The following is a 13,218-nucleotide window of genomic DNA, read 5'->3' as shown; positions in this document are numbered from 1 at the left end:
CCTCGGTAATGTTTTCCAACAAACAGTAACAGTATCCTCAAAATGCAAACATCTATGAAACCAAGAAGCAGCAGGCGGGCAGAGCACTCCCCACCCACAGGGCGCTGGGATGCCGCAGCGGGTACGGGCTGCCCGGCGGGGCTGGGCTCTCCCGGCACGCAGCCTGCCAGAGGCATCTTGGCAGTCACTGCAGGGGATTACCAGGCTTGGCTTTTATTTCCACAAGTAAAGTCAGTCTGTGTAAAAAGGAAATGCAAACCCTATACTAAAGTTCAATGGGAAGGCATGAATAAAAATCACTGAAGGGCATAATGCCAGGTAAGAGGGTGCTGGAGTGCAATTATGCCAAACAGCTTTCCGATAGTTACATTCGCAAAACAGCTGTTCTGTTTTGAAAACAAGCCTGAGAGAGCATGAGTTTGGCCAAGAAAAGTATATCCAATGACAAAAAGAATTCATTTTTACATGCAAATTAGGAAACCCTTTAGCACTCAAGTTGTGAAAGACAACACTGCAAATAGAGCACATGAAGCGTATTAGGAAATCCAATGAAGGTTTTATTAAAACATCTCAGTATTTCACTCAATCTTTTGTGTTGCTATCATCAGAGATCTGACTGCACCATAAATATTTATTTCCTCAAATAAGAACTACAAACGAGAGCCTTTTTCTTCAGTGAATTGTCTAGTGAGGTCTCAGCCAGGAACTGCCATGGCAGGTCTGTTCGAAGTAGCAGTGACCTCCCTTCTTGCACCTTGGCAAGGTTGTACGCAAAGGACTGCAGTTATTCCTTGCACACCCACATCGTTCTTATTTATCTTGAATGAACACTGACAGGGATTACTACGTAATTTCTACCAGGGGTTGCAGGTACTAGTACAGTAGCTTCAGAGGAGCCAAAAATGAGGATTTTGCTCACAGCCACATGGGAACTGCCATTTTATCCTTGGATTCAAGTACCATGGAGTTCTCTACAGCAGGACTGGGCTGTCAAGATCAAATGACATCTGTGCATGCTACCACATTATGCCATTAAATCTCAGGAGATGAGATCCACAGACTGGATTAACTTGCCTTTACGCTACACAGGACCATGCTTCTCCGTCATTGGAGAGACACATTAAAGCACAATACAACTGAACAACTGAAAAAGTTTTCAGCCTGGATTTCTCCCATCACACTTGAAGAGCATAGTAATGAGGAATGTTCAAAAGCATGCTGAACTGAGAAGTAGCTGTCAGAGTGGCAGAAAACAGCCCTGACTGACTGAAGACTTCTGATTGCCTTTCCCCTATTATTTATTGTTTCCACAGATTAACTGTTTGTTTGTTTTTTAAAAAAAGAAGAAAGAAAATAAAAAGGGGGAAAGGCCTGTTTATTTCCAAGGCAGGCAACCTTTCCCATGTATAATCATCTCAAATTTGTGAATCCTGACATCGCCATGCCACTTTCCCTTCTAACTCCTGTACTCAGCCAGTAATGAGAAGGTAACCTAGAGGAATTGTCCTCAACAAGTTCTGTTTTCCTGCCACACACACCTCACCTAAAGCACATACTCCACCAACAAAATGCATGTTCTGAGACTTTTATGGTAGACTGAGTTATAAACAAAACATTAATAGTTTCCTTGACCTCCCCATTTGCTTTGCTCCCCTAAAAGGGGAATACTTCTGTGCCTGGAGGAGAAATCGCAGTCCTTTGCTCTGCCCTCCATGTAGCTCCTTGCACACCAGAAGCTCCTGATGGGTGCTTTCCAGCATGTTATAATACCAGTGTCACAGATGAGTTAGCAAATAAAAGGTTGAGCTGTGTGTGGGTCAGCTTAACAGTATGTGAAGGCAGGATCCATAACTTGGATTCAAGATCTAGAGTTTGTAATAACTGCATGATAAAACTGGTAAATTTCAGAAGAACAAAACTTTAAACACTATTCAGAAAAACAGTGTTACTATACAACTGACATCCTGTAATTTCTCTAACACATGAGTTACACTTCTGGAAGATGTCCCGGAAAATGTAAAATACTGCACAATATCTTCTGAACAAGATGATAGAAGATCTGAAAAAAAAAAAAAAGCTGATATAAATCCTGTTGGAAAATGTCTTATTTATAAGCTCAATTGCTGTTTCCTCCATGAAACTGAATAACATAACAGTCTGAGTTCCCAATTAATTGCAAAACTGTGAAAGAGCTTTTAAAGGCAATGCAGCACAAGATTTAAGCTCACAATAGTTAAAAAAGCATTCAAAAACCTGAAATGGATCATTGGGCTACATGGTATAGTGTACAGAATCAGTCAATACCATCATGATAACCAGTTCTCTTCCCAAGCAGTTTTGATGACTTTACTAAAACCAATTCTTCCATATGCTTCCAAGCCACGCTGAAGCTCTGCAGATAGCTACAGGGTCACCAACAATGCCAAAAGCAATTTCCCTTCCCTATTTATATGGACTTGGTACGTTCAAAACTCAAGGAACTGTTAAGCCAACTAAAAAAAGAAACATCAAAGAGCACTACCAAAATCCAGATCCCAACACAACATGATATTCTGCTTATCACTCGAGAAGGCAGTATCAGATTCTGCAAAAAGAAAATTGATTTTTTTCCCCTATAAACAGGAGTTATAGGCTAAACTTAAGATTCTACATAAAATAAAACTTTTGAAAATCCGCATACTCTGAAAAGATGTCAAACAGCTGGAGACAGGAGAAACCCCTCATAAGCAATGATTATAAGTTACACCTACATCCATACACTTGGTTAATGTAACTCAGCAGCAAACAAAAATCTTAAGAATGCAACATGAAAAACACAAACTTTAAACATATATATCTGTCCAGTGTCTCTTTATATGATGCAGATATGGTCAAGGAAAGTAATAAGCCAACAGAAGAATTTCCAGTCAAATAAAAATTTTGGCATAAAGAAGAAAAAGATAGAGCCATCCAACAGCTGTTTTTTTTCCCTCAGAATTTTTTAGAAACATGACAATGTGCTGAAATAGCAAACATGGTCATGTTCTGTTCCTAGGAAACAAACATGCATTAGACTGCAGGAGGGGGAAAGATGACTGGTGCATAAACAATACTACTTCAAATTTGGAAGGTCTGGGGTTTTTTTTAACCTGATCTTGATACTATACAGTAAACTCCTGTTCTGCACAGCACACTTTGCTGCACGTCTCCACTCATCCCACTGCTGATCACTTCCCAGAGAGGCAGACTGGCTTCAAAGTCCCATTAACCTTAGCCATGACCACCTTGTAAGACGGGATTCTCTGCAATTTAATAGCATGGATGGATTGCTGTTAAAAAATACCCTTGGAGGGGAGACAAAATATGCTTGGAAAACTCATGAAAGATTGGAAAGTGATAAGATTTAAAATAAAAGATGAAATTTGAATTAACAGCTACCAAGTTAGGAACAGACACCAGTTGCCAACCACATACCACACACTGATTTCCTATACAAATACACATTCTCGTGTGAGAGGGATTTTTAAGAACCAATGCTTCAAATAAAGAACAGATTTTGAAGAAACCACCTTCCTGTACAGACCTCTTTTGAAAGCTTGGTCTGTTCCTCTGTATCACAAACCTCCTGTTAATCACTGCACTTCAATACATACATGTCTGACTGCAAAATACAAAGAGCAGCACAAACATTATTTATGTAATTTCCGAAAAAATACAATGGCTAGCTATTAGCAGACTTGTACCTTCTCCACTTTAAACCAGACGTATTAAAGTAAACAGAAGTCTGTCTTTTGATGTTATAAGCAGAGTAATTGCAAAACTCATGTAGGCACACAGGTATTGCCTCTGCTACCACCTCATCCTCAAAATGGTGCAACATGCAGAAAAAAAAAAAAAAATCACTGCTGCCTCCATGCAAACAGTTTATGACAACAACTGACATTTATAGGTATCAGGGATCAATCAATGCATGGATTGTGCATGGATAATCCTTCCTGTGCTCCTCCAAGTTATTTGTAGACCTTGCTGAAGTTACACAGCAGTAACTATTGGTATCAAAACTCGCAACACTATCCTGAGCCAGGGAACAGAACTAGTAAAGACAGAATGTTTTCAGAAGCTGTCTAGGGAAAATATCAAACCATTATTTCCCAGTTTCAGTTACTTTCGAATAGTCGGTACTGTTTCAACTTCCTCAGTCACAGCAAATCTTGCCCGTTACAGTATTCCCCCTCTTTTTATGTGTTTTAAAGGAACAAAGAAGCTGAGTTAGCAGAAATCTGTGCTTACATTAAGCAAGAGCTGCTCTGAATTTTCTCATTTATAATTTATGCTAGGTTAGCACTTGCTAACACATAATGCCTGCCTGGACAGGACACTAAAATTTTCTTTTCCTTTTCTGCTACCTGAATCCAAACTGAAGTTTTCTAAGACTCAGAAAGAGACCTGTCATTCAAGAGTTAAACATCGTCTGCAATGTAATTCTACTTATGAAGAGGTGAACAGTGCTGTAGCAACTATGCATTTCAGCATCTCAAGTTTGTTATCAAAACACAAAAGATTTCTCATGCAAAAAAACTTTTGTGCTTTTATTCACAGCCCACAGGGATGTGAACCAGCATTTCCCTCTTCCATGCATATTGACTCAAACAGCAAGTCTGCTGAGCTGCTGCTCACTGCCTGTCTTTTATCTCAATTTCTGATGTCACATAGAGAAAACATCTAAAATGTTTACATGGAAAAGACCAACTGTTCAACAGAGTCAGTTCTAAAGAAAATAAATAAAAAAACACCACCCACAGACTATATCTCTGTAACTATTTTCTGTATATGCATATATACACACACTTTCAGACAAGGATTAGCAGTTATTCCCAATATTAATACACAACTCACTGCGGAAAACATCTGAAAGCTGACTCTGTCCCAGCTCATAATTTACTTTCTTTTAATTTGGTAGTATTGAATATACGGTCAACAAGAGCTCATTAAGACCAGTATGTGGACCCATCAATCACCCGCATCAGTTCTGGGTGCCATGCTGGCCGGTGCTCAGGCCCACACTCATTCTAACACAAGATGTTCTCATTTTCACAGCTGAACAAAACCAGATAAAAGCAGCAGTAGTCAAGAGTTTTTCCATCAGCTTCAGTGGACTTGGATGGGATTCTGCTTACTGAATCACTTATTCTGTAGTAAAGCAAAGACACGTTCCTTAGTTCCCAGATAAGAAAAAAATTAAAATCAACTGTTTGTAAATGACATCATTGCCATGCATTCAGCAACTGTTCCAAGAAGAGCTGCCTAACTTCCTGACAAGTGGGGAACAGATCAGGTTACAGCTGTTTATTAGTGCCCAGATAGCAATCAAACCACAAAAATCTGCTGGAGAGTGGGAGCGGATAGAGTCATGGCACAGGCTGGGTCTCGCCTGAATGCAGTGATTGGTTGTCCCTGCCATAAACTGTCATCGGGCCACGCAGCTGAGAGTGGGACACAATTAACATCAGCTGTTCAAGTGAGAAAGTTTACTCAGCTTCTGCCTTTTCGTAGCTTTGCCTTCCCTGTCTCCCTCATAAATATGTATCTAGAGAAAAGCATGCTTCTTCTCAAGCTGTTGTTTAGCAAATCCAGCTGTTTAAACAGAAGCGGTCACACACAGCACCAGGCATTGTTAAAGTCCATTTTCCAACACCTAATCAATCAATCCATCAATGAAACTCAGCAAAAACCATTTCTCCTTAGATCTAGTCTTTGCTTAAAACAAAGAGAAATTGGATCTGGAACTGGAGCCATCCTGAAGATGTGAAACTGTCCTTCATGCCTGCACCCTGGTTCACGTTGCCAGCGGATGCTACCACCCCGATTAGTCAGTTATTTTGAAAAAGCTGCCCTACAGCTTCACATCTGGCCCTATGTCCAGATACTGGACACGGAAAATTCCCCAAACAGATGCCAAGGCCATGTAACCCTGGAAAGAGAAAAAAAACCCATACTTTTCAAAGATCCTGTTCCTGTGCGAACAAGCAACATAACGTCCACACTGGCGAGATACAGGTAGTGCCCTGCCTTGAACAACTCAGTCCTTCAAATCATGAAATAGCACCAGAAACTCATGTCCTACTTCTGACACAAAACATCATGACATGTGATGTGTGATGTATATTTAAAGATGCTTTTAACACCTAACACTTGACACAGCAACCCCAGTTATGCAGTTTACAGGCCCGGTTCTGATCTGATGTGTGTACAATTGCTTTACAATGACATAAAACAGAATTAGTAAACTGATTTCAAGGACAGCCTAAGGAAACACTTTGCTGTATTGCAGTTTCATGTGCACTACAAAAGTAAAGGTAAACAATCCATTTTTACTGTTTAGGGAAAGAAAAAAAAAAAAAAAAGAAAAAATTACAAAAGCAATTCTATCATATACTGATTATTTTGTGCACAGTTGATTTAAGTGAGAGCCCCTAATGGGCTCATTCAGTACATTAACACTTAGATCCATAGGTACAGAATTAACTCGCAGGGAAATGGCACTTAAATGCCAAACATATTTTTGTTCAACATTTTTCTGTCTTTTTTCCTTACAGTTTGTTTGCATTAGTTACAAATACTGCATACGTCAGCTTTAAAAACATACTTGCAGTTACATTGCAAGAATTAATATTACCACCATAAAGGAATTCACATGCCATCTTTTTTCTCCCATGTCTATTTTATTAGAAAATCCACAGATCAACAGATTTGCAACTTGTCAAAGTAGGAACCCTGGAATACTTTCAAAGGGCAGACCATAAGAGCTGGTGAACCAACCACTAAAATAAAGGAGGTTTATTCACAATTGTCCTATAAATTTGAATACAATGTTTTAAGATAAGGCAGAGTTCTACTGTTTAGCCTTAAACTATTAAGGAAATTGGTCTGTAATTATTTTGTACTCCACTACAAAAAGTCACGTGTTTTAATCGAAATTATATAGTAATCCACAGGATCTTTAATTTTAGTTCAATCAGAAACAGAATTAAATGATGAAATATGTATACACTGTATAATTTGTCAATAATCAAATATTTCAACTATTAGTGTGCTCAGTTGGAATCAATATCATTAAAATATTATATAAGAAAAGGCACACAGGCACACACACACATTGAGAACACGAAGAAGGCAGATTACTCTTACTCTGATCATCAAATAAAATATATAGTCAGTTTCTTTAGTGGACTTATCATTTGTTTGTTTTTCCTTCTCCTACAAATTGTAAAAGGAATTCTAGTTTCTGGACATACAAGATATCTGGGATGAAACAGTAACCTTACATATTTAGTCTCTTCATGACCAATATAATCCATATTTTGAAAACTGAATTGACCTTGAGGAAATACTCCAGAAGTGGTCCTATTAAACCACCTAAAGCCACTTGTGGTATCACGCTGTGCTTGCAAGCACGTATTCGTTGATGACTAAGTGTCACTTATTCTCTAGAGCTACAGCATTCCCACACATACAGGCACATTCCTAATACTGATCTGTTTGGTCAAGTTGTATTTTGTGCTGGAGGGAACCATGCTCTATGTTTAAATTAAGAGGGAACAAAAACATTCTTCACTTTCAAACTTGTTCCCCTTGCAGCTGGTCCCCCTAAATCTATAAAAAATTGACATTATAAATTAAACAAAAAAGCACTTATACTTACTTATCATAACAAGGGAATTTACTTGAGCAGCATGTCAGGTAATTTATATTCCAGAATAGCAGCTCTACACAAATGGAAAGATACTGCTCGGATGACACATTGTAACAATGCTAATTCAACAAACTAAACACTTTCCCATAAAGAGACTGAATCACTTTTGCTTTGGTAAGCAGCAGTGAGGGAAAAAGCCAAGAACTCCGCAATAAATCACATCTCTCCAGAATTATGCCGCCAACATAAAGAAAACTCTGAGAAATCATCCCTTAGTTTCGATCCTCAACAGGAACATGTTTCACACAAACCCCCCTGTCTCAGATAACCATGGCAGTCATTCCACTATACCTTTACACTGCAATTTACAGCATCAAATGCTGATGATAAAGATCACAACTGTTTTACTTTTTCTTGTTTTAAATAGAAACGCATGTTACAGTAAAAGTTACAGTGATCTTTTCCAACCCCCACTGCATGTTGCAGAGAGAAGCAATGTCACATCCACCACGGCGGTCTGTCTCCACAGCCTAATTATTCCCTCCACCTAAGGAAAGAAAGAAAAGCCTGGCCAAAAAAACTCTACAGTATTTTTTCTAATTTCACAACAGAGACTGGCACTGTGCGGCATCTAAACCAGGTGCTCTGAAGAACTTGGACTGCCAACTTTGGGTGTCTTTCCAGGGAGTATTTCCAAGGGAAAAATATGTGATAGAAGAACAACTTGGCTGCTTTGCACCTCCACCGCCACATTTGCTTACTTTCAGCTAATTTCCAAACACACAAACACTCCCACTATACATTGTTTCATTTGTTATTCACCATTTATTTCAAAACCTCTCCTCCACCACAGGTGCCTCAGAGAGAAAGGCCGATTGACGGCTCACTGACACTCACAGAACCCATTTTGGCTAAGTCCAAAAAGTTCATCAGAAATGGCAACAGTACCTGCTGTACTTCCAGATGAGTCCTCACCCAGCTAGACCCAGTCGGCAATTATTACTTGAAGCATTTGTGACCAGCATTTGACAGATGCTGTGGCAGAGCAAAGCCCTCTGCCCCAGAGCACTCCCACAGCCAGCCAGACTGCCTGCACGCTACTCACATGGCTGGGACCATCTCTGTGACAAACCCCCTCCCACCCCTCACATTTTGAGAGCACATACAGACAGCAACGAAACATGGGACCCACCTCAAGACCTGCCCGTTTGCCGCTCTTACAACCTGCAGCCCCAGTGACTCAGCACAGCCCCACACCAGCCGGCCAAGTCCCCACAGCCACGCTGGGGAACAGATTCAAAGGTGGCAAAGCCATTTCCCATGCAAACAGCTGATTAATAAAACATTTTAGGTGGGAACACTATTTACATCTGTTGCCAAGAGCTCTGTCTGCTTCTAGCACAATGACAAATGCCTTTTCCACTTGCTCTCTGCGCATCCGGGACTGCATTAGATGATAAGCAACATACATGCAGCAAGTATGGTGCAATGGAAATGTTTTAACACGGAAACTTTTGTATCTTCACCACAGAGCAGTCAGTGTTTCCCAGCTCAACAGTGATTGCTTGAAACATAAACCCACAGCAAGGGAGCACAGGAGGGATTTCTGCAAACAGAGTTTGCCACACCGCCAGGCTGACGGCTCATGGCTCAAGTAACCACCGCTGTACAACAGGCAGTTCCCTTCTCTAAGCCTCTCTGAGTAAAGCAGTAAAGTCCTATTAAGAAACAATGATGCTGCTTGACAGTGGTTTTCAAACACTCCTGTTACAGCTCATTTCTGAAGCATGCAGTGCTAATGGACCGCTTTAAAATCTGACAGGCAAATTGTGTCCCGGCCTGCTGCTTTACACTGAGTTGTACAAAGTATCAAGAAACTAGAAATTAAAAAAAAACAAATTTCTAGAACTGGACACATAGCAAGGTCTGCCCCTCTTCAAGCCATACAGCACTGACTCACAGAAAAAAAAACATTTAAGGGTTGAAACTGGAATAAAACAAGTAACACAGCAGGCAGTGTCTGGGGTCACAGAACTACTCAAGGAGTGGTTTCAATTCAGCAGAGCCTTCTACAATTCAGTCTACTCATGTTTAAATTAAAAATAATTAAGATCTTCCTGTATAAACATCTATATAGAAATGCATCAGTGCTTTCTAGTACTGTAATTTGTTTACCACCATTTTTATTATTTATACAAACGTAACAGTCTGGTTTTGATATGCTGAATCATACAGTGCTGTCTAGATTATGTGCTCTTTGCTTTTCACACCTTCAAACACCAGCAGGATTAAAGAAAAATCCTTGCTATGCCAGCTATTAGCTTGTATCAGCTTGAGATCCCACAAATACACAAACTCTTTAAAAAAGTATTATTTGGATATGTTTGAGAAAACATAACTGTGATTGTAATAACTGATTTCTAAAGGAGCTTGATTTGCAATCTCACTGCTCTGACAACAAGCATAGGAGCTCAACTTTTTACTCAAAGCATGTCCCTGAAGGCTGCACCTCCACAGGACAGTGAAGGCTGAACAGAAACGCTCACACATCCCTGCAGACTGCAAACTACACTGCACATCACAACCTTCAGAGAAATCCTCTCAGCAACTGAAAGCAGCAAAGCATTAAGAAAACTGGAAACAAGAAGCTCATTGAGTAGAGTCTGGTATTCATCAACATCTTTTTTTTATTATTTTTTTACACTAGTTATCAACCGAGTCAGCGGGTTTCCTATCAAAATTACAACTTGCTGAGAAAACTTGTTTCTCAAAAAAAGGAGCTTCCCTCTGCACACCAGAAGAAAATTAAGCTAGATATTAAAAATAACTTGATTACACTCTTGAATAAACAAGCCAAGAAATGAAACTATTTTGGATTTCATGTGGTAATAATCTAGTGGGATGAAATACCTTTGATGCCTAGAATAGAAATCAGAAGTAGATTCTAAAACAGCATTAGAGCAAGAAATATGTTTTGGCATATAGTTGGACATACATGTGCTTAGATACCTCTCTCTGGGGGAATTTCCTGTATACATTCTTTTATTTTACATGCTGAAGATAAAATTTCTTTCTATCTTCTGGCTCATTGAAAGTAAAGTGATGTCAAAATGCAACAAGCAAAAAGCAAGCAAGGCTCTGCAGGACGGGAAGGGGCAATGAAGTCTTCAGCTGACTTCTGCATGAGGTAGGAAAGTTCATCAGCGGTTGCTACAGTTCAGAGAAGCAGCGAATGACGCTATGCTTTTCCCAGCCTTGGAAAAACGTGTTCATCAACACCTTGTCTCAGGGAAAGGCAAGAAAATAATAAGGGGGAGGGGGGAAGGAGAAGAAAGTCAGGGAGAGTGACTTCCCATTAAGCATACTCTTTTATTTAATTATTTAATTATTTATTTTCCTGAGGGACGATTATGCATCTACGACCCACCTCGGCGGGTTAAAGCACTTTCAGCCAAGCGGCTCCTCTCGAAAGCAACCTGGGGAGCCCCGGCCGGCGCCGCAGCCCCTTCCCGCACTACCGAATCCGCTCCGGCGCCGAGAGCGGCGTTTTGAAGTGCGGGGCGGACGAGGGGGATGGGGAAAAATGAATAAATCGGGAAAGCGGCTGTTCCCAGCCTCCGCACCCGAGACGGGAGTGTTTTCCCTCCCTGGCATATATTACTGAGCCGGGAGACGCAAAGACGCCGGTACCGCCCGGCAGCGCATCCCCGGTGCCGCCACCCTCACCGCCCCCAAACGCACCTCCCACGGGCGGCGGGACCGCGGGGAACCGGGCTCCGCCATCCCACCCCCAGCGCCGAGCCGCCCCTCACCTGCGGGGCCGGAGCCAGGCCCGGGATGCTGCTCCGCCGCCGCCGGCAGCGCCAGGGCCAGCAGCAGGAGGAGGCGCGGCGACCGGGCTCCGCTCCACGCCATCTTCCCCCTCCACACCCGCCGGCCTGCCGCAGCTCCCCGCGCCGCCAGCCCCCGAGAGCGGGGGGGAAAGGGGGCGGGAGTGGAAAACGAAGGGGAAAAAAAACCTGGTGCCTGGGGAGCAGCCGCCGCGCCCAGGGTGCCGCTCCTCCTCCGCAGCGGGCAGGACCGAAGGGCGCTGCCGCCCGCCCCGGGCTTTATACGGCGGTGGGAGGACCCGGGCAGCGAGGGCGCCCGGCGGCGCAACAGGAGCCGCTTGTGGCCGCCGCGCCCGGGTGCACGCGGCTGCCGCCGCCGGGGGAGGGGCGAGCGGCCACGCCCCGCCCCCGCTCCGCCGCCTGGCCCGGAGGGGTGCGGGAGAACGGAGCCGCGGGGCGCGCCTGACTCCGCGCTGCTCGGTGCTTCCGCTCGCCGTACCTGCCGGAGCGCGGGGCCGAGCTGGCGTTAGCGACACGCTCCTGGATCTGCTGGTCGAATGGGGAATTATTCTCACCTCCCCACCAAACGTTTTGTCAGTGGTTTCTCAGGCCACCATTGTGTCCTGATAAACGTGTTCCTGAAAATTTACTGTTTTTCGGGAGATTGTGGGCAACCGAAGCCGCTACTCCATGGGCCAACAAAGACAATGTGAGGCTTTTGCTTATGGGTGTAGCACTGCTGACAGGGGAACTGCCCTGTGCATCTGTTCCAGTTGTGAACGACACACTGGTCAAACACTCTGTCATCCTAACATTCAGATTTCCATAAAGAAAGAGCGCGTTTGCCTAATCTTAACATAAAAACCTGTTACACTTTATCATTAAAGAAACACCCAACAAAACACTGAATCACCAAAGGCAAGCATGGTGATGATGGAGGTGGTGCACTGGCTCATCTCCACTCTTTTTCTAATTGCGATGCAATGTATATTCAAAAAATACTCTAAACAATATCTTAAATGTTTAAAAGTCATGCAAAATGATAAAAGCAGATGGCAGCCTATTGGAATGAGTGTGGATTTACACCTTGGAAATATTATTTGAGGACCAAGGGCATAATCCAGAGCAAAAATTAGTGCTGAAAGCAGGATTAATGTGTTTGAGATCCACCTATATAATCGTCAAATAGACACTTCATTTTTTATCCTAAATGTCTCTATGGGCCTAACAGATGTGCTTTTTTGGAGCCACAGAGGAAAGAAACAATGGAGAAAGAAAGGAAAACTTGACCTTGGCTACTGCAACCATAAGAACTGCATGCTTTTATTTGGAACCCAGAGCAGAAATCAGAGCCTGTGTTATGTGCTCAGATACTTTTATGGTTAATTGAGAGAGTTCATTCTTTCTGGACCAGGCAGCACACATAGCAGGAAGGGAGGCCGAGCAAAACAAAGAAAAAGACTGGGTCCTTGGTCAGAAGGAGCTCCTATGACAGAGAAGGTCCAAGAAAGCAGCAGTTGGGAAATACTGAAAGCGTAATCACAAAATGATGAAGCTGCAGCTGCTAATTACCAGAGAAACAGAAAAGATCCTCCAGTTCTTGGGCAATTATTCATGACCTACATTCTCCTGCCACCTCTGTCAGTCACGCAAAGATTAACCAGAGAACAAATAGGTTTTGAAGGCAGACAGTATGACCATATCTATGCACACATC

General features: G+C 42.4%; 1 protein-coding gene across 2 annotated transcripts in view; it reads right to left on the bottom strand.

Moving 5' to 3' along the window:
- The window catches only part of PLOD2 (procollagen-lysine,2-oxoglutarate 5-dioxygenase 2), a 51,711-nt gene extending 39,891 nt beyond the window's left edge, over nt 1–11,820 (bottom strand). Inside the window, exon 1 of one of the 2 annotated variants that reach the window (XM_065073953.1) lies at nt 11,485–11,820. In XM_065073953.1, the coding sequence (XP_064930025.1) occupies nt 11,485–11,587 (103 nt within the window). In that variant the 5' untranslated portion in view covers nt 11,588–11,820. The remainder of the gene's footprint in view (nt 1–11,484) is intronic. The other variant, XM_065073951.1, reaches the window with a different exon arrangement.
- Between the last annotated feature and the right edge of the window lie 1,398 nt (nt 11,821–13,218).

Source organism: Columba livia, chromosome 9 (genome assembly GCF_036013475.1).
Source record: "Columba livia isolate bColLiv1 breed racing homer chromosome 9, bColLiv1.pat.W.v2, whole genome shotgun sequence".
Lineage (NCBI taxonomy): Eukaryota > Metazoa > Chordata > Aves > Columbiformes > Columbidae > Columba > Columba livia.
The sequence above is the reverse complement of the archived record's forward strand: the minus strand, read 5'-3'. Positions and strand labels throughout refer to the sequence as shown.